This window comes from Porites lutea, chromosome 6, assembly GCF_958299795.1.
Source record: "Porites lutea chromosome 6, jaPorLute2.1, whole genome shotgun sequence".
Taxonomy (NCBI): Eukaryota; Metazoa; Cnidaria; class Anthozoa; order Scleractinia; family Poritidae; genus Porites; species Porites lutea.
The window spans coordinates 20,360,409-20,381,826 of record NC_133206.1 but is presented as its reverse complement, the minus strand read 5'-3'; the positions used below and the strand labels follow the sequence as shown (position 1 = coordinate 20,381,826).

The window sequence follows — 21,418 nt, the reverse complement described above, 5'->3', positions numbered from 1 at the left end:
CTTGACATTCACGTGGTACAAAACTGCCATGCTGGGACACAAAAGTCGCACTCGGGCAAGACCAACAAAAAGCATACATAATTTTAAATGGTAATTTCCTTTGTTTGTCTTATCCCAGTGTGACTTTTGCTTCTCAGCATGGCGGTTTTGTACCACGAGAATGGCAAGCTGCCTATTGGCAAGCTCTCTGGAAAGGGAAGAGCACTTAACTTTACCATTATGGCAAGAGAACTATGTGTTTCAAATAAGCGTTTTTTACTCCGAAATGAGAAGATAAAATAATTCATAACTCTAGTCTTCCATGATCCAGAGAACTTCCGCAGACTGAAACCTACACGTTGGTAGAAAAATGTTAGGAAAATATTGTTTGAATATATTATTAAATTTTTCACTATGTAAGAAAGGTATTTTTCTATATTCCTTGGTTATTCTCAATGGTTATTTAACCTTAAATAAGTTATTTGTCAGACAAAATATATACGATTTTTTATCCTACTACGCAGGGCAGATGTATGGAAAACACCTTTTGTTAAGTTACAAGCAATTTCTGTGTTAATTATTGTCAATCAGCATGGTTGAAAATAACGTCACAAACCAGTGCAAACTGGAAAACGAAATCTTTGCTGTACATGAAAACTCACGAAAGGTTGAGTCACGTTGGTTTGGTCTTTGTTTCTTATAGGTTGATTTGTCAGAAATCTTGCTACAAGTTGCCCTTTAAGGCCCAATATCCAGATACAAATTCTCCAAACTGAATTCCTTACATTTGCATGGAGAATTAGTTGAGAGAATTCAATAAAAGACCAAAGCAGTTTTCCTCAGTTAATCATTTGACTATTTCTCATAACCTTATTTATTGATAATCTATTAAAAAATGTTGGGAGAAAATTGATGTTAGTCACTCTCTGGACTTAGAAGGGGCTATGTGACGAGAATATCACTGTTTAGGGTGAATTCTGGGCTGGAGTCATTACCATGCAAAATACACTCCTGTAGTGTTTGAAGATATCAAACAGATTTCATCAAGAAGTGCTAACCATAATAATGTTTTTTTCGTGTTTTTGTAAAGGTTGGCCCAAAACTTTTCAAGTTTCAGTTCATGTCCATCCTTATCATCCGTTGCAAGAGACCACATGAAAAGTCTTCGATAACAAAACTGAGCCATTGTTCTGATTACTTTTGGAGTCAATTAATGCGAAAAAGGCTTTAGCTTTTTAGAAATATAGCATGAAATAGCGTGACATAGCCCCTTTAAATCAATCATTGATTCCGCAAAGTAAGTGTAACACTTAGAGTAAATAGTTCTGAACTATAATTGAAACTGCTCAAAGTTACCCTTGGTTTATATATTGTCACTCTGTACTCTAAGCGTTCGCAAAGTTCAATTCTTACAGCTTTTTGGCTTTCTTAGTCTTTAGTCTTTCATCAGTATGAGGTCTTAGTACATTGTATATCCAGGCTTTTTCGCTCTACCAACTCGTTCTGACAGGATGTGCTTCCTGAGGGATTTCATCTCCTTCATTTTGTTCTTCAACATATTTCTTAAGCGCTCCGATTCCTTTCGGCTATCCTTGATGGCTTCAAGCAGCTCGGCTTCCTGTCTTGATCCTCCAAAACTCTCGCTGATTTCTCCCCGCTTATTCAACATATTTTCCATCTGCGCACATTTTAATTCAGCATGCATACTTCCTAACTCAAGGTGGTAACTTTCTTTCAACATTCGTATCTGCTCCATGAGGTCGGTAATCTCTCTGGTTCTCTCATTTAACTGTTCCTTCATCATGTCTAACACATCGCTTTTCTCACTCGTATGCATTCGACTTGCTTGTAGACGAAGTTTTAAATTATCAATCTCCATGTCTTTGGTCTCGAGTGCCAGTTTACCCGCAATTTCGTCTGCGTGTCTTTGTTGCTCGTTTGCTTCCTGTATAATCCGCACCTCTCGCTCAAGGGCCTCCACCCTATCCTGCAAAAATCCGATTTCCTTCTCGTAGCGCGTGCGCATTCGTTCCATTTTCTCCTCTTTTGATTGGCTTGCGTTCTTCTGCTGTTCAATTTCACTCAAGACGTTTTTCACCTCGCGTTCCCAGCATTCTCTCTCGATCACATAACTCTGCAGTTTGCTGTTTGTCGACGTGAGATCGAGTTTCAATTCTGACTCACGGTTATGCTTCTGAGCCAGGTCCTTCTTTAGGAATTCATTCTCCTTCTCCGTGATTTTCAGCGTTGTTAAGGTCTCGTCGTGATCCCTGACTTTCTCGTCTAACTCCTTTCTCAGCGAGTCAGCCTCTGCTTTCAACTTGCCAATCTCGAGCTCTTTTCGTGCTGAATCGGCGCATACGCTGCTCTGTATCTTCATCATCTGTCGCTTGAGATTTTCAACTTCATGGAAAGAGTTGGCGCCTTTTTCCTCGGCAATGTTAAGGTTCTCTTCCGATTTATTCAGCTGGTCTTCGATTTGTTCCTTCCGTTCGCGAATTTCCTTGAGCTCTTGATCAATGTTCTCCTTTTCCTTTTTCACATCACTGAGTTGATTACTGAAGGCTTTACACAGTTCTTTCTCCTTTTCAAGAAGAGCCTCCTGTTGTGCGCATTCTTTCTTTGTGGCTTCTAACTGTTGTTTTAAGATCTCATTTGTCGCTTGTAGACTTCCGCGTTGTATCTCTAGTTCCTCGCATTTCTCGAGCGAATTATTTAAATCGTCCTCCGTTTTTTCTAACCTTGAGCGCTTGTCAGCCAAATCGTCTTTTAAAGCTGCCAACGTATTGCCAAGAGAGTTTTTTTCTGTTGTCTTATCTTGACAGTCGTTCTCCAAGTTTGCGATACGCTCTTCCGCTCTGCCAAGCTTCGCGAATAACTCCGCCTTCTTTTCATTTGCGTTATTGTACAACTTCTCCATCTCTTCAATCTTGGACTGATTAGCACTAACCTCCTTTTCTTTTTCTTGAATCTGCTGCTGCATTGCTCTGTCTTTGGCTTCTAACTCAAATGTGCGTTTCTTCAACTGGAGAATATTTTCCTGTAGAGCATCAAGCTGCTGCTGGCTTCCCTTAATATCGCTTTTTGCGTCGACAATCTGCTTACGCGAGGCTTCTAGATCTTTAGCATATCGCTCCTTTTCTTCTTCTGAAGTCTTCATTTGGGCTTTTAGCTCTTCTAAAGTTTCTTTGGTGTTCCACAAATCTTTCTCCAGCAGAATCTTCTCTCCTTTCGTCTCTGTGATTTCATTATCTTTTTCCTTTTCCATTTCCACGCTCTTAAGCTTCAATGCTTCTAAGCGTCTTCTTAACCGCTTAACGTCGTCTTCCAACTTTGCTTTCTTCTTTTCCAAGTCATGTAGATACCTCTTCATCTCCGCTGAATTGTTTTTCTCCTTTTGAAGATTTTCCTCCACGCGCGCCATTTCTTCCGATTTGGCCGCCAGTTCCTGCTGAAGTGTCCTGTTGTCGTTAAAGGACGCTAAACACGCTTTATGAAAAGAATCCACGACGTCTTTCATTGACGTGTTCATAGGGGTAGTAGGTCTTGCATCAACTCCTGCTATGTCCTCGACGTCTTCCCGGAGAACGAAATCCGACGATGGCAACTCTGCGAAATGTTCTCCACTGTTGGTAGCCTTCATTTTCTGGACAACATTCAACTTTGCTTGTCCTTCAGCCAAGAGGTCTTCAATGTCGCTGTTTTTCTCTTGTAACTCCTTCTCTAGCGATTCTGCTTTCTCTGTTGTGAAGTCTAGTCTTTCTTTCAGATCTTCGTTTTCGGAACTTGCTTTTTTAAGTGCGTCTTTTGTTTCTGCGAGCTCACTATCCATACTTGTGTTTTGAGCTGACATGTCCTGTAAGGCTTGATCGCGCTTGATCGCCTCTTCACTAAACGACTTCTCCTTCTCGCTCAAGAGCTCACTCGTTTGCTTCAGATCCTCATTAGACTTTACTAACGACCCTTGAGTCTGCTCCAAATCTCTTTTCAAGTTTTCGCGCTCTTCCACGTTCTTCTGATGCTGATTCTTGAGCTTGTTCATCTGATCGCTCCACGCCGCTACTTCTTTCTCGTTGGTATCTCTCTCAGATTGCAGGGTGTCTTGTAGTTGTTGAATCCTTTGTGCAGATATGGCATTTTGTTGTTTCAGTTCTTTGTTCTCAGATCGCAGATTGTCTATGGTCCCTTCTGCCTCCGTTAGGTCGTTTTGACTTGCCCAGTACTTCTCAAACACCTCCTGTTTCTTATCTTCGAGGGACTTAATCTTGAGCTCGTCGTTTCTCAGCTCGTCTTGCAGATCTTCAACTTGTTTTTGTCTTCTCTCGAGCGCGCTCTTGGTAACGGAAAGTTCTTTCTTTGCAGTTAGAAGATCAGTTTTCAAGTTAGCTGCGGTTTCTTCGTTGCTAGCGATGATCACCTCCAGCGCTTCATTGAGGGATAAAACTTTCCCGGAGCTCGTTTCTTTTTCTTTTAACAGCTCATCACAGGTTCCTTGGAGTTTTGTGATCTTTTCCTCCGCTGCGATCATTTCATTGGTTAGCCTTTTCCTCTCTTTTTCGCTGCCTTCGTGATTCTTGCACAAGTTGCTGTACTGCTCCTTTGAATCTGCAAGTTCCTCTTCCAGTCGCTTCATTTCTATAGCTTGTAGCTCGGTCTCTTTCCTTAGCGCATTCCCGGTTGTCTCTAGAATGCTGACTTTCTCTTCAAGCTCTGAGTTCTCCTCGCGAATTTTTGCAAGTGTTCGCTCTACGTCTTGCAGATTGTTCTTGTATGTTTTGCAGACCGCAGCGTTTTCGTTTAAGTCTAGTTCGACCTTCTTTCTCGTGTCTTTTTCTGAGTTCATCTGTTTCTTTAGGCTTTCAACTTCTTTGCGCGCAGTCTTCGACTCAGTCTGTTGCTGGCGCAGCTCTTCTCGGATTCCATACAGCTCTGTCTTAGCCTCTTCCTTTTCCTTCAGCACCTCATCGAACTTTGATCTGACTTCCCTAAGAGTTGCTTCAGTGTTGTCGAGTTCTCGCGCCAGAGCTTGCTTCTCGTTCGACTCCATCTCCAGCGTTGCGATCTTTTGTTTATCGCTGCGAGTTTCATCCTTCATCGCTCTTAAACTTGCCTCTAAGTGGGAGATTTTCTCGTGCGCAACCAACAGCTCCTTTTCGTGCGCGATCTTTTTCTGTTCAGCTCGCATCAGATTTGAATCTAGAGTAGAAATCTGCTGATTTGCACGGACTAGTTCTGTATGCTGTTTCTCTGCCTTAGTTTCGTACTCGTCAAATAGTGACTCCAACTCGGTGCATTTGCTCTGCAGCTGAATAATAGAATCGCGACTTTCCAAGTTTTCTTCCTTAAGAGCGTCGTGCTGTGCCCTTGTTTCTTCAAGTAAGGCTTGTTTTTGAGCCAAATCTTCTTTTAACTTCTTAATTTCCTCACAGAGCTTCTGAGAAGTAGTAGAAAATGTCGACAGTTGATTACGAAGGACCATGAACTCCTTGTTTATAAATTCGACATCTCGCTGGCAGCTTTTCGTCTCGTGTTCTGGGATCTTCGCCTCTGCTCGGAAGAAGTCGAGATTTCTTTCGGTAGTGCGAATGCCTTGTCGTAAATTTTGCATGACCACTTCGTTATCCGAGACGGCTTTCTCTCCCTCTCTTGGCGATGGCATTTCGTCTGTGTTTCGAACATCCTTGCTCAGGGCGTTTCTAATACTTCCTTTCATCTCGCGGTTCAAGAAGTTTACTTCACTCAACAAGCTTTCCGCATTCTGCTGCTGTGCTAAAACCTTTCTCGTAGCGACGTATAAGTCGTTGGTAAGGCTCTGTCGTTCTTGTTCGAGCTCGTTTTTCTTTGCTTCAAGCGAGTGGATAGCTTCTTCTTTTTGGTTGACGTCTTTTAGCGCGTTAGCTTTCTCTAAGCGAGTCTTCTCCAGTAGTATTTCAAGCTCTTCGTTCTTTCCTTTTGACTCTACAAGATTTTTTTCCAAGGCGTCATTTCTCCTCATGTTGCTCTCTTGAGTTGTTGCCAGCTTAGCAATTTCCAGGTTAGCAAGATTTAATTTCTGCTGCAGATTTTCGTCCTCTTGAACCGAGTTCTTGTATCGTTCATCCATTTCCGACAAGTCCTTCTTTGCTTGTTGTAACTCGTCGGCCAGCCTTCTGTTCTCGGAAGTCGCTTCGGAATTGTTCTTCTGTAATTCAGCTATCGTTTCGTCAGCTTTCTTCTTCTTTTTCTCAATCATTACCACGTGACTGTTCGCTATGTCCAGCTCATCCTGCAGTGTTTCACATTGAATCAGAGCTTCATTTTTTTCAGCTTCAACGATCTCTCGGCTCACCCTTTCTTTATCCTTGATTTCTTTCAACTTCTTGTTCTGCCTCTCCGCTTCGGAAATCGTCCGCTCGACGTCACATTTCGCTTTGGATAATGCCATGATATCAGTTCGTAATTTCTCGTTTTCAGTTTGGAAAGCGTCGTTTGTGGCTTCAATCTCACACATCTTGGCTTGAAATGATTTGAGCTCGTTGGCCATTTTTGTATTTTCTTCATCGGCTCTTTGTAAATCGCTCCTCAGCTTTTCTTCTTCCTCTCTGTAATTTTCGTTGGATTTTTCCAACATTTCGATGGTTTTTTTCATAGCGCTGGTCTTAACCTCGGAGTTTTCTTCCTTCTTGTTCAACTCCGCAATCGTTTCTGCCAACCTTTTGTTTTCAGTTTGTAATGCGGCCTTTTGTTCTTCGAGCTTAATGGCTCTAGCACTTGTTAGCTCGTCACGAATTCGTGTTGCCTTGAGCTCGCCTTTTAATTCCTGCCTCATTTTCTCTGATTCCAAATACTGCGTTAAATCTTTTTGAAGTTCGCCGTTTGCCAGTTGCAAATCTGCGCATTCCGCTTGAAGACTGGAAACCAGAGCTTCTAAATCTTTCTTCTTCTTTAGCAAGACGTCCACTTTGTCTTCAACAGTTGCCATGGTAACATCCTCTTGTTCGGAGAAGTAATGAGCTTCAACATTACTAGAAGGCGAGAGTTTCTTCTCAATACCTTGCAATATATTCTTCTGGGTGGTAGTTTCTTTAAGAAGTTGCCTTGACAGATCTTCGTACTTCTTCTTTTCGCTGGCTTCATGCTCGAATTTCTCCGCCACTGATTTGGAATACAATTCTAGCGTTTTCTCCTTCTCCTCTTGGAGCTCGACTTTCTCTTGCAATTCTGTAAAATTTTTCTCTCGATTTTCAAGAGTGGATTTCAACAGATCAGCTTGCGTGGACACAACAGTGTAATTGCGCTCTAACTCAACAACTTTGTTCTTCGCATCTCGTGACTGTTTCTCTAACGACTTGATTTTGTCTTCTAAACTGGACACGTTTTTCTCTTTAACAGCGACGTCGTTTTTGAGGATCGCATTCAGCTCTGTGAGGTGCTTCGATTCACTTTCAATCTTATCCTTGTTGACGGCTAGTTCGTAAAGTTTCCCGCGCATTACTTCATTTTCGCGCACGACGGCACGAAAGTTTTCGATCATAGTCGGCATCTTGCACAGCAGTCCTGTTTCCTGGCCGCCATAATTTTCCCCGGAGAATGCATTATCCGAAGAAACGGAATTCGGACTGTTTGGGCCAGAGCTGAAGTCAAAAGCAGATGTAAGAGAAATTCCAAGAGCTGAGTCCGGCGACACACTCTCGTCTCCACGGAAACTGGCGTTCTTTCGCAAATCGTCGATTGTTCTGGAAGCGTTCAAGATCTGTTCCTCCATTCTCTCTTTTTCTTTCTCTGACGCTTCTAACTCGTTGTCTCTCTCGCTGAGCCTCTTCTTCACAGTCTCCACTTCTTTCCTCATGTCATAGTTTTGTTTTTTAACAATTTCGTACGCCTCGTTAGCCTCGGAACACGCTGATTTCAAGCTGAACAACCTCTCCCGCTGCTTCTTATCGTCTGTGGTCATCTTCTCCAGCTTGATCTTGAAAGCGTCTAAGCATTTCATATTTTCCATTCGCAGCTTTTCTTCCCGTTGTAAGCTTTCGTCTTTTTCTTTGATCTTTGCCCGTAGATTGAGATTTTCCGTCGTCAGATGTTTAATCTTGTCAGCCAAGTCGTTGTACTCTTCTTCCATCTTCTTTCTTTGCTTCCAGTCAAACGCTTGTTGCTGGATGTCCATTTTAAGCTTCTCTGCCTCGACTTGTAATCTTTGGTTCTCCTGCTGTAGCTGATCGATTACCTCCTCCTTTGCTGTAAAGAAAAGTGTTAAGGTTATCGCTAAGCGGAAACGATAAGTGCTAAAATAAACAAACAAACACTTGACAAACCTTAAGAGCAAACTATTCTGTATCACGGCTGTAAACACTTAACGCCGAGACTAACGCGTCGACGCTGTTACAGCATCTGTGATGAATTGTTCTTTCTTAATCCAACTGGGAATTGGGTCTTTAAATAATTGGCGTTCTTGGCATTTTGATTACAGTTGTAAGTGGCTAAATTGAACCCCAACTCATGATCAGTCATTTTCCGGCAGTGGAATTAACAGTTTATTTCATTTACGAGTTGATTTGTACTTAGTTTGTTTGAGCAATTCTCAAGTGAACGTTCAGACATAACATGTATATGATTTCTTTTACAGCAACGTTAGCGCGTCCTTTAACCGAACAAAAGTTTCTTTGAGCCAAACAAACATCGCGCGTCCCACAAAAGGAGCTTAAAATTATTTCATGCAAGTCAAATCAGCCATTTGTTAGCTAATCCTGAAGCCAAGTTGACCAAACTAACGTAGTCATAATGGAGCGTTTATTAAATTTCAGCCTCCGATGTGCTCAGATTAGAAAAAAAAAATGATTAAGTATAATAACCTGGAAATATCGGCACCGACGATTGAGTGGAAAGTGCAATATTGTTGTCATAATTTAGAAATAGATATAATCGTATATATTATTTGTTTCAATACTTTTTCATTGCAACCGTTGGCTTTAAAAAACGCCTTAAAAGACCTCATATATGAGTTGATATGAGTTCTGTATGTTTTGACTACTCTTTGTAGATTATAAGTTGGTCAAAAAGTACCTTTTAAGCCCTCCATTTACAAAATCGATGTTTACATGACAAGAAAGTTGTAATTGGTAATTGTTTTTTGATTGTGTACAAAAAATATCTCCATCGTTTATGTCCAACAGCACGAACGGCTTGTACAGTTTGTTTTACAGCCTGTTGCATTTTAGTTATTGAATTTATTCTTGTTGCGCTGAGCGCACTTTCACGTAACGCCTAGTTTTGAGTCAATCTTTTTGCAGTTCTGGGCACAGCCAAATTTTCGCGGCTTTTCATTGTTTTCGTGGCTTTGAAAGACTTGAAGGAGGCAAACTATTGTTATCTTGAATCAAAGCACCGCCAAATGTTATATAAGGCCAGCTGATTTGCTTTGTGACCTGAAATACCAGCCAAACGTGACTTCGGAAATGCATTTCGCAATGGAATAAAGCTCTTTTTGGAAAACTGGCATGGATTGTTAGGGTTATCATTAGTACAATATTAAAGAGTTTAAGGAAAGGCGTTTTGAACGACGCACGTCAAATAGAAGTGAGTCCTTTCTTGTCGCTACCAAATTTGTATTACTAAGTGTCTCTACTCTTAATTACAGAGACGATTTGCCCGAAGATTTGGTCAAAATCACTCCCCAAGATTGCAAACAGTCCACTTTTTGTTTACGTGCGTCGCTCAAAAACGTCGTTGCTTAACAGACAACACAAAAGAATTTTTTAAAATATTTTGAAACTGTAAGTTGTAAAATCAACTTTCGAAAAGACTTTTTAATAGCTCTCACCACAATTTTACCCCAAGGAGCGAAAGATGAGTTTTGCTAACATTTTTTACTTCAGTCGTCGCCTGCTATCAAAAAGCATATAATTTCCTGTGAAATATTGTCTAGACTACAGTAGTGCTAGACAGTTTAAATGCAGGGTAAATGTTCTTGCTGAAACATTTACAAAGAAACCATAAGCTACCGAGCATTGCTGATCCGTGCGCGTAAATTCAGCTACATATGTTGTGGTTCAGTTTTATTCTTGGGGTAAATTTTATTTTTCTTTGTTTTTGGGTATGGTAATGTATGGCAATGAGTCTGAAACAATGGGAAAAAATGTAAACCAGGGATAAAATTGAACTACAAGATATATATTGTAGCCTGCAACTGAATAAGACTCGCCTCAAATAGTTTGTCTACGTTTTGATTTAATCTCCTCTATAGACATGCACATTCTCTTTACGTTTCTTGTGGTACTTATGAGGAGTTTGTTGCTTAGTATTCAAGATAATCATTCAATTCCTTCCTGGTGACTTGCATGTTTTATTAAGCGGTGACATTATTAGGAGAGTTAAAATTAGCAGTAAAGGCACTTGCAATCGAGCTACAGAAGCATTATTATAACCTTTAAAGCTGTAATACCAACATGCTTATTCTGCAACCTCCTCCCCATGCATTTCGTATGGTACTAAAGAGAAGAATTTGTTAAAACGTGACGACATTTATTTTGATCTTCAGTGATCACCGATGTCCTTTATTCCCCTCAATATTTTTCTCTCTCAAGCATAAATTACGACGTAATTAACAAAACGACTGCTAGTTGATAATAATGCTTTAAAAATGTGTCAAATTAGCCGAGTTTGAAGCTATACTGAGGCGCAAATGTCCAGTTTTGAAATTAGAAATATGAGTTTATTTAACTTACCAGCTAATGTGGATTCTCTTTCTTGAAGTTCGTTCCTTAACCTTGCTTCCAAACTCTCCATGTCGCTCGCCTTTGTAGATTCCTCGTTCATGAGTTCTCTCAGCTCTTTCTCCTTCTCCTCCATCATCTCCAGATCCTTCTTCAGAGCTCGTTCAGTGTCCTGTATACTGCTTTCAACCACTTGATTCTGTTGTCGAAGCAGTTCTAGTTCTTTTTCTTGGCTGTCTCTTACATTTCTCAATTTTTGCACCGTGTCCTCCAAATCAACTTTTTCCCGTTGAATTTCCTTTAATTCGACGTGAAGATTTTTTAATTGCTCCTTAAATTCATTCAGTTCTTTTTGCAAGTCGTCTATGTCTTCATCGCCAGGGTTTTCAGGTAAACTCTCGCACAAGCTTTGATCCTCGGATTTTACCACAAGTGTCTCACCGTCAATCGTGTCGTTATTTAGCTCATGTTGATCTGAAAGCGGCACTTCTGCCATCTTTTTCTCAAGTTCTTCTTTTTCTCTTTTAATCTCGTCTCCCCTTAAAATCTCTTCCACCTTTTGCTCCAAGTTCTCATCCCTAACGTTTACCTTTGTTTCAAGCACCTTAATTTCTTCTTGAAGAAGCCCAATCCCCAGTTGTTCCTCTTCAACTTGAAGCTCTAACTCCTTTACTTTTTCATCCGCGTCCATGAGTTGCTTTTTGAGGTTGTCGATGGTGATTTGTAACTTGGAGTTGCTAGTTTCCAACCTTTCCTTTTCAAGTCTAGTCTCTGCTTCTTTTATTTTCATCTTCTGAACCTCTTCTTCTGCTTTTTCTGTCTCCTTCTTGAGATCACTGTTTTCTGTTTCACGCCTTTTTAAGTCTTCCTCCTTCACCCCGAGAGCCGCTTTTAAGTCTGAAATCTGGGCTTCATAGCGTTCGACATCATTAACTGTATTATTATTTTTGTCTTTCGACTCAGTGAAAGCACCTTTGAGATCCGAAACTTCCGATTCGTAGTTCTCCACTTTCTTTATTGTAACCTCTTTCTCTTCTCTTTCTTTCTCGAACAAAGTTTTCAACTCTGAAATTCGGCGCTTTAAATCTTCGATATGACTTGTTTTACCTTGGCTTTCTTCCTCCAACTTTTTGACAGAACTCTTCAGTTCGGAAATCTGCGTTTCATACTTTTCGATTCTCTTCGCTGCTTCTCGGTTTTGTTTTCTTTCCTCTTCAAGTGTTGCTTGCAAATCAGATATTTCGAATTTGTACAACTCATACTCCTTAGCTACATTAACGTTTTCGTTCTTTGATCGTCGGAGTAAAACCTTCAATTCTGCAATCTCGTCTTTATACCTTTGAATTTCTTTCAACTTCCAGTTATTTTCACTCTTGACATCTTCTAGTAGCGATTTTAAGTCTGCTATTTCGGATTTGCATCTTTCGACATTTTGATTTGCACTATCGTTCTCTTTTTTTAGCTCAGATATTTGCATCTTCATTTCTTCACTTTCTTTAGTATCTTTTTCTTTCTCCGCTAACGTTTCATCAAGTTCAATTTTCATCGCAGAAACTTGAGATTTGTAAAGTTCGATTTCCTCTTCTGCTTTGCGTAAATCTTCTTCCTTTTCGCCCAAAATCGCTTCCAGTTGCTTCTTTTGATGGTCGTTATTCTCTAGCTCTTTTTTCATGTCATTAATCACCGACTCTAGCACTGAAATATTCTTTTCGTCTGTCCTTTTGTCGTCCAAACATCGGTCATTTCGAATGCATCGATCATCTTCGGTGTCAAAGACAAATTCATGAAGAGACGAAGTGACTTCTTTTGCACTGACAAGTTCTTCAAGTGGTCGGCCTTTTTCTAGACCCATAGTTACCTTTTCATTTACATTTTCGCTGCTTTGGGGTACTACTTCTGTATCACTACTTGGTAAGAGTTCAGCTGGTGACGAGAACCCGTTCTTCTGTATTTGCAAAGCTTTGATGAGTGCTTGAATCTCTTGCTCTCGCTTTTCTAACTCGTCTTGGAGATGTTTACTTCGTTTTTCTCCCTCTTCTTTTTCACGTTTGGCTTCTTCAAGAGACTTCCAGAGCTCTGATATTCTCATTGGATGATTAAAATGCGCATTATCTTCGCTATTTGTTGCAGATTCTGTCTTTTCGTCGCGCGGTTTTCTGAGCTCGCTTTCATGGTCTTTGATCTCTCCATCTTTTTGTTGCATCACGACCTGAAACTCTTGATTTTTGTGGCTCAGCTTCTCTCCAGGAAATTCATCTATGAAACCATCCGGTGCTGTTTTGTTGCAATTATCATTTAAATCTACCTGAACCCCTTTGTTTACTCGCTTAACCAGCTTCAACTCGGTTTTGCTAATTTTACGCTGTAACTTGGGATGACCGCTGACCGTTACATCTAACGATAACCGTCTCCTTGCGTAACGAGGATTTTCTCGTGGAAATTTCTCAAGATCGTAGATTTCACCGCCTACTTGAACTTCCTTATCCGCTCTGTTGTATGCAGGTGTGTTTTCATTGGTTTTTGACATGTCTTTTTCCCCAGCTGGGTCGGACTCGTCGTTCAAGGTTTCAGCCTTGTTTTTTCGTGTAACTTGATTGCTTGGGGTAAAGTTCAGTTCAACTCTATGCCCTCGACCTCTGCTTTTCTCGTTGGATTGCGCTAATTCACCCGTCTCTCTTTTCACTTCGCCCAAAGCTGTCTCCAGTTCTTCTTTAAGGTGCGCGGTTTGTTTCTGTGCTTCTATCAGACTTTCTTCCGCGACTGAAATTCTTTTTTCCTTTTCCGTGAGTTCGTTTTCCAGTTTCTGATTTTCCTCGCCTCTGCTCTCTAAGAGACTTTCGAGATTGGAGAGACTGCTGTGAGAAGCAATTAATGCATCCGAGAGGTTCAACTTGTCGTCAAGCATGGCCGCCATTTTGCGCTTTATTGAAAGAATTTCAAGATCCCTTGGTGACATGGGGCCGCTGTCACTCTTTCGTTCCATGTTGTGTATCACGCTTTCGAGATCCAACTTCTCAACTTGCGATGCTCTTCGTGCCCGACTTATGCTGTCAACATTTTCATCTGCAGTGGAGAATTTGGTAATGGATCGTAGTTTTTCTTCGTCTTCTTTCTTTGAAATCTGCGCCATTCTAAGGTCGTCGGAGAGATCTTTGAGTTCTCCTTCAAGGGCTTCGAGCTGCGTACCTATTTTGTCTTGCAACCGCTTAGAAGTTTCAGCACGCGCGGACTCTATGCTGTCCAAACGTTTTATCTGGTGTTTAGCTTCTTGCATCAGCTTTGCCGTTTGAGAAATTTCCTCGTTTTCTTGTCCCAGGCGTGTTTTCAGTCCTTCAGTAACAATTCTCTCAGTTTCTGTTGTGAGCTGTTCAATCGGCAGACCTTTGTCCGGGAGTTTGTTATTCCTGCTCGCCAGAGCATTTTCAACGCCTTTCCGCACGTTTTCTTTTTCCTCCTTTGACAGCCCGTAGGACGATCTCCTGATTTTCCTTGGCGAAATTAATCCGTACCTCTTAAATTGCAAGTCTTCTTCGCTATCCTCTTGCATAAGATTCTCAAGAGCCTCCTTTTGTAACTGAAACTTCTTCGAGGTGACACTGTGTTCTAGAATCTCATTTTGCACTTGTTGAAGAAAATGACGTAGCCTTGTGCCTTTGTCCACGCTTGTTTGGAGAAGATGCGCATAGTTCCGAACTGCTTCCGATCTTTGCACCCGAAGCTCTCCGACTTTTGTCTCCTGAACCCGAAGCTTGCTTCGTAATTCATGCAGCTCGTTATGAAGTCTTTTCGTTGACTCGTTCATCATCTTAACCTGGCGTTCAAGAATTTTGTTTTCTGTTTCTAGAGAAGTTGTTTTGGATCGCAGTTTTCTCATTTCATCGTTGTATTTGTCATTTTCTTTTCTTTTGTCTACCAGTTCTTGGTCCAAGAGATGAATCTCATGGCGTAGATTTTCGATGGTGGTGTCTTTTGCAGTAGATAATCTCTTCTCGTTCTGAAGACTATCTTGAAGCTTGCTGATAGCGTCTTGAGCCTCTTTCAGCTCACTCTCTATTTCAGCTGGACTTAAGTCAGCGTGTACTACAGACATTTTAACTCTGACGCAATATTCTGTGTCAAGTGTCTTGTTGAAACTTTCCTCTTTGCTTCCAATATCTTGTCGATCTCTCGCCCTTCTTTTGAACTGTCTTTTCTCACGTTCAAATTCCGTATACTTTCCCTCAACCAGCCTTGATCCACGTTGTTCTGAAGTTTCAAAACGTACGTTTAGTTCTCTCCCGAGGTTTGGAAAGGTGGGAATGAGCTTCACAGTCGATGTCGAACTTTTTCGTGATGAAAGATTCGTTTCCGCCTTGTGGCTGCCGTAAGGTAGTTGTTCTTCAGAGCGAGACCTGTGTATTGCTTGCCCAAGTGAGACCGGTAGGTGTGATGTCTGAGGGTGGGTCATGGCTATTTGAGAAATCAAATATTAAAAAAACGCGTCAGTAAAAGGGCATGCCATTGCAGCCTATTTGTGAAAAAGAGCTACCCACCCCTTTTAGCTTTAGTTATAACAATAGCATAAATCTTTTTTTCTTTCGATGATTATGCGCCGTTGAACTATGAAACAATGAATTCAACGGTGGGAAACGGATCAAAGGCAGGTAAAAATGTCTTAGTCACTTTCGTATCTGAAAACCTTGTTAATTGATTTCGGTGGCCGTTGGCTGGTCGAATTAGCAGAATTCACTTATTAAAATAGAGCTAAACGAGGAAGAGGGGACTTAATCAAGGGTCTCCTGATTATTGCTGGCACAAACGGGTATGTGAACCAGCCGTATACAACAACACCATGCTGTACTTACTGCTCAGTAGCTCTCATTCATACGGACCTATTATAAACTTTAAAGATAGGGACATTATATCTCCCTTATATGGCGGCGACAAGGAAAACTAGGCTATACTAGCTAAGTCATGTTAGTGGATCAAAGTAGTTCCTTTTGATTATGTTTCAGTAAGAAGGCACCTCAGTAGTGTTATTTTAAGGGATAAATGTGACTAAAAAGAAGCACTTTCTGGCACGTTTTCCTCCCTTTAGTCTGGGCGAAACCTTGCATGCACCTGCTCGGAGGAGATCAAGTAACATAACCGTTGTTTACTTCGGAGTGAAATACCTTACAAGATGGTTGTAATGCCGAGAATCTACAGTTTAACCTTGGCCATTCAAACTAGACTAATAACCATGCGTCACACTTATGTAGTTCCGTCTTCAAGTCTGAGGATAAATTCCATCTTTTTTCTCCAAGCAATTCAAATAATTTTAGCTAACCTCACAGGTGTTTATCCTTTTTAAATTCTTCGAAGAGAAAAACGTTTAAAGATATTGGAACTCTTAACCACTTAATTCTTTTACTATGTAAATCGGCGGTGCTCACTAATAACTTCCTTGTACTCTTGTAGCGACGCTTAACTACCCTCTTTTTCACGTTGTTTATTATAAACATAACTGACTAATTCTATGGGCGATGCTAATCGAGTTTTTAAAACTGCACTGTTTATATGTAGGGATAAGATTTTTTAAAGTCCCCTTTTTTTTCTGTATGAAGATATATTATTATATTTTAGGTATATTATTGTTTCCCGTCACACTTCAAAACAAAAGCCGCATGTAATTCAAGTTTCTTGAACAGTCAATTGGATTTATGCTTTTCACCCACGGTGAAATTTCGGTGTAGCTTTAGCTGGTGTTACGGATGTAGCTTTGCCATTACTTTTGTAGTTTATTCCGCGAAAGGTCCTTTTCCGATTTAAAGATGAATAACTCGAGACTGGAATCATGGTGGATTGTTCTAGTTCTCTTGACAACAAACTCATGGCGTCCTTTTAAACGTGACGTGTTTGAAGTGAATATAGTGGCCCTCAAGGAGTTAATCTGATTAATTGATCTGTTTATTTCGCAACACTTTTCCGCCAATTTCAAGAGACTTGTTTTTTTTTCACGAAATTCTCTTCAATTTGAAAGCCATAGACGATTTTGTTTGCTTATGAGAGTACTGACTTAAATCCGCTCTCAATTCTCTCTGTTATTTTTCGCGGTTTTTGAATTACGTGAATAGGAACTAACTCTATTTTTCCTTTTTCCCACCAATATCAATCAAGCTATTCCATCTGTATCGATTGCTCTGAACTCTTGTTCATATAGTGTAAGTTTTCCCTTTCCTTAGTATGAGTGCCCCTCGTAACGTTAAGTAAAGAACAAAGCCTGCCATATGTTTTGTTTACCTTATTTTCATCGGCGACTCGTGCGTTCACTGTTAAAGTACTTAGCACCAGTTAAGTCCTCAAGTTAAAAGACTCGCTGAAGTCTAACGAAGAACATCTAACGACGCTGTTTGGATTGGCCATAAAAATATATTTTTTCTCCACAACATGCTGGGAAACATGCTGCGTTTGATTTTTTAAAGAAGCCTTAAGAGTTTAGTGTGACATAGAATAAACCCGCTTGTTTGCCCTTACAAACAATCTACTTAATAATCTAACAGAATATAAAATTGGTACTTACATCTGACCCTCTGAATGCGGCATCTTGGAGTGGGAACACCTCGTGTGAAAATGTGATCAGAAACTCTGATTTCCAGCAAATAACAAACGTTAAATTCTCTTGACGCGAACAAGCCTGATCACTTACGTGCTAGTCGAATTCCTTAAACCCACTGTGCATAAACGATGAGGTCGTAATTATGACAATTAGATGCATAGCTAATAGTTGCTTTTAATAATAACCATGCAGCCAGTTCGACAGGTTATTTGTGAGTGAGTAATCTTCGAACAAAAGATCGGTTACACGCTGTAGAGAATCAGGCATGAAAATTGCCGAATCTGATAACATAAAAGGCTTTGATTTAAACGATCGAAGCTTTGTTTTTTTTCAAGCACCTGGTAGATGAACTTCACGCCTTTCCAGGGTTACGAGCTGGAACTAAGTTGGCGGGATAAAGTACTACAATAAGCAAATTCCGAACTGGCTTGCGTTCATTATCCACCACTCTAAAGAGCTAAGTGAGATAATCTTTTTAACAGAGTCCAAAGAGTAGCTATTTTAAATCCAAGTGCGTTTAGGCGTGTTTTTTCATATGATTTGTAAAAAGGTTGTAATTTTGCCCTATGTGAAAGTCACAGAACTTTAAAACTTTCAAGCGCGTCCATGTTTGTAAGTACTTACAGCATTGCGAAATGCCTCTTGATGGATCTTTTCTTTTACTTTTATCAAGTTTATTCTTCGGTTTTATAAAATTATTTTTCTCTTTTCTGCAAAATGCTTTTAATTAATCGGCGATACAGTGAGAGTCTGGATGAAAATAGCAGAAAGCTCCCAGCAGTGGCTGTAAAAGCCCTTATTTACTTTGAGCCAACCAATCACAGCGTGGATTTGTAAATCTGCATTGTTATACAACAATAAATTCAACGGGTGGCATTTCAATGACATATACAGGACTGAATATGATGCAAATTATATTGTACCAGTCAATTTTAAGTGCAATCACGCATGTTTAGGCTTTTTTGGTCAGAAAACCAAGTGAAGCATGCGAAGCAGTTTAAACGATCACGATGGCCTCCAAAAAGCGTCGTCATGGTAATCCTTTAGTGACGTCGCCTAACAAAGTTGTGTTATCCCTCCTCCCCCCCCCCCCCCCTACCCCACCTCCTCTTTTTCTCTTCTGTGGTCTGCTATTGGCATGTGTCAAAATACAGTGAAAAGTAGCCTTTACTTTAATAGGAAGCTTAAGAAACTTCGACGACAGCAGCAACGTCAAAAACCAATTGGTTTTATGAGCAAAACAACACGCTTTTTAGTACATTTTCTTTGATGTCTACGGCACGACTACGACGTAAAATCTCCTAATGCGACGTTTTATGGAGGACGTGAACATACGAGGACGAATTTTCCTTTCTCTTTTCGAAGTTGGATAAAGCCCTGAAGAATTTAAGTCCAGGAGAAATTGCCCACATTTGACAAATTGAGTGGGGCCAAATAGACGCGATAAAGTTTGAAAGAACGCAAATTCATTCTTTTTAGCGTCGTTTTCACTGCCGTCTTCGTCGTCGCTGCTAAAGCTCCCAAATTTATCCAATTGAAAACCCCAGACAAGTCGTCAATTTATGATAATAGGCTTTGCTTAGTCCTGAGCATTAAAGGGTTTGTGACATTTGATTCTTAAACTGAAGGATTATCCAAGACCTTCTTATCGATCTGTTTAAGCATCTCTTAAGTAACAAAATTGAGGCAAAATCAACATGCAGAAATGGCAGAGTGGAGATTCTTCTGTTGGGACATCATATTACAAAAAAGCTCTAAAAAACTTTCAACAAATTGTTGGTGATGAAGAATATTTTTTGTAACATACAGAAATGTTTTTTTGGAGAATTATTTTGCAAAATATGCTTGAGTACTTGGTCATGACATGTTTATTCATTTATTTTTATTTTCAAATTTTGCTTGTGTAATATATCCTTCAACTTGGCTCAACATCTAATGACAAAAATCCTGACAAAAATAAAAATCTTGGTACTGTTTTGAGATAACATAATGAGAAATTTCTGGGGAAGATGACGGATAATATAAACCATTGGTGAAAAAGGTTTGTTTATAGCTAGCCTATTTTAGTTCCCAGTTTAAACAGGGAGGAAAATCATAATAGAAAGAAATGGGACCACATCTTTAGGAGCCAGATGTTTTGAATTGGAGTCTTTTTGTCTACTTTCTGCTATCGTATTGCAAAGACATAAGATAACGCCCACACCAAACCAATCCTTTTTCCGTGCACGCAGTTCTTCAACATTCAATATTTTCCTTATATCTATAAAAAATATCCTATTTGTTGCCAGAATTATCAGTAAAAGTAAGATGAGAAATTCTTCTTGGTGAAAAGCATTTCCGTTTCTGCGATGTGGAATTTGGGGGAATCTAACGTTTAAATATTACTCCTCTATCCCTTCACGTTATTAGTAATTCTCGTTGTAGCACATAAATGCGTCATGATGATAATTAGCCTTTGGCAGTTTTTTCGAAGTCGATTCGTCGATTTTTGACAAATATTGACAATACTGGCAGTCTTTTAGCTCTTATTTATATAATATGAAGCCCTGCCTGGATCCCAGTCAAAAAGATCCTTCTCGTATTTATTTGAATATTTGTGGTATCCACCGTTAATATCAATCCATATGTTTTCTTAAACTCAATAGAAAATATACCCCACTACGTAAGCACAGTACAACATCGCCTGTAACGATATTCTGACCTGTATTATTCCAGTCTAAATATCCTTTTCGTATTCACTTATTTTCGTGGTATCAGCCGTTGATATCAATCCATATCTTCCCTTGAACTCAATTAAAACGAAACCCGCTATGAAATTACAGTGCAACCATTTTCTGTGTTTTAACCGCAAATTTTGCATTTTAAGTTGTTAACTTTGCTAGCTGGGATCCCAATTAATAGCAAATACAAACATTCCTTTATGAAGGTACTTAAATAAAATAAAGTAAAGTCTAAAATATTGGCAATTTTCAGACTGTAAGCCGAATAATGATTTTCGTGAACTCATATCCAGAATGACTGAATCCGCTAAGTTCAGGTAGAAGAATCCCTTTCCCATGGTAACCTTTAAAACCAGCTGTATTACTCCTAATATTTGAACATAAAAAATCGACAATGCTAATTTTCGATACACTGGCGAAATTTTTACGTTAAGCAACAACCCATCGACAGCGAACAGAGAATGTTTTTTTTCTTTCAGGGAGCTTATTCTTGATAATAATAACCAGCAGACAGTTAAGGTTTAGAATAATGGTAGAGTAGTTAAACCATAAACGATTCTTCTAAGATGTGAACTCAAATATTTGGCGAGTACTTAACGTACAGTTTTTTGTTGGCAGTCGATCTACTACCATTAGCTTGAATTGTGTTCAAGTGTTTTTGCGACACATATTTACCTACCTGGTCTCAGCTGACGAGCGACTTGGTAAAGTAAGGCAGTCTTGAACCAGTGTTTAACATTCAAGGGAAAAGAAAGATTGGGGAAGTTTGTTGTGCTCTTGCGCTAACCCATTAAATGAGAACTATCAATCATGTTGATGTATATTTGGAAAGTAGTCTAGTATTCTTGCCATTAAAAGCCTTTATTAGCATATTTGGGTAATCTCATTTTTCATCACAGAACGGCCACTCAGCGGGGCTTCCACTTTTTCACTGAATGCGATTCGAGGTTTAAACTCTAAATAGCGCATTTATTAAAACAATAATAATAAGCGATTGAAATAAGAGGAAGTAGGGTGTGTTAAGGGATGCGGAAAAAATCGCGTGAAAGTCTTTTTTTTTTTTACACCAACAAAATTCCATGCACTCGCAATGGTGAATTTACATTGCAGTCGAACACTTAACTGTAAAAACAGAAGTTCCATGCCATTACAGTCAGTCCATGGAAATTCCGCGCCGTTATTGTTATTAAAATAGACAAAGAAATGAAAACATAAACTATTGTGGAACTGTTAGAAAATCCAGCACACTTTAAGCAAGATATAGTACAGAAATAGTTTAGGCTCTGAAGGGTTAGTGTTTTTCTTATGAATATTGAAAACATTCTTATAAGCTTATCTTTTTAAGCGTAATAAGCTCATTACAATCATAAAAGACCTCAAGTCAGCAAGGCGCATCACTTTGCAAGACAATTTTAAAACTATTTTCTCTCCAAACAATATAGCTAACAACG

The 21,418-nt window shown here is 39.8% G+C and overlaps 1 protein-coding gene across 2 annotated transcripts; it reads right to left on the bottom strand.

Annotated features, from left to right (window-relative positions):
* Nucleotides 1-288: 288 nt before the first annotated feature.
* Nucleotides 289-20,795, bottom strand: LOC140941366 (uncharacterized). 2 transcript variants are annotated; one of them, XM_073390355.1, is made up of 3 exons: nucleotides 20,647-20,795; nucleotides 10,683-15,119; nucleotides 289-8,196 (listed from the first exon to the last, which is right to left on the bottom strand). In XM_073390355.1, exons 2-3 carry the CDS (start codon nucleotides 15,115-15,117, stop codon nucleotides 1,439-1,441), a joined length of 11,193 nt encoding a protein of 3,730 aa, XP_073246456.1. In that variant the 5' UTR covers nucleotides 15,118-15,119; nucleotides 20,647-20,795; the 3' UTR covers nucleotides 289-1,438. The 2 variants fall into 2 exon arrangements, with proteins under 2 accessions (XP_073246456.1, XP_073246455.1); XM_073390354.1 differs by lacking the exon at nucleotides 20,647-20,795 and adding an exon at nucleotides 17,212-17,371.
* Between the last annotated feature and the right edge of the window lie 623 nt (nucleotides 20,796-21,418).

Bases quoted from the DNA above. Each gene is read 5' to 3' on its own strand.
- LOC140941366 (XM_073390355.1), bottom strand. From the start codon at position 15,117: ATGACCCACCCTCAGACATCACACCTACCGGTCTCACTTGGGCAAGCA. The intron at 8,197-10,682 runs GTAAGTTAAATA...TTTTCTTTACAG, and splicing joins AAGAGAATCCACATTAGCTG to CAAAGGAGGAGGTAATCGAT.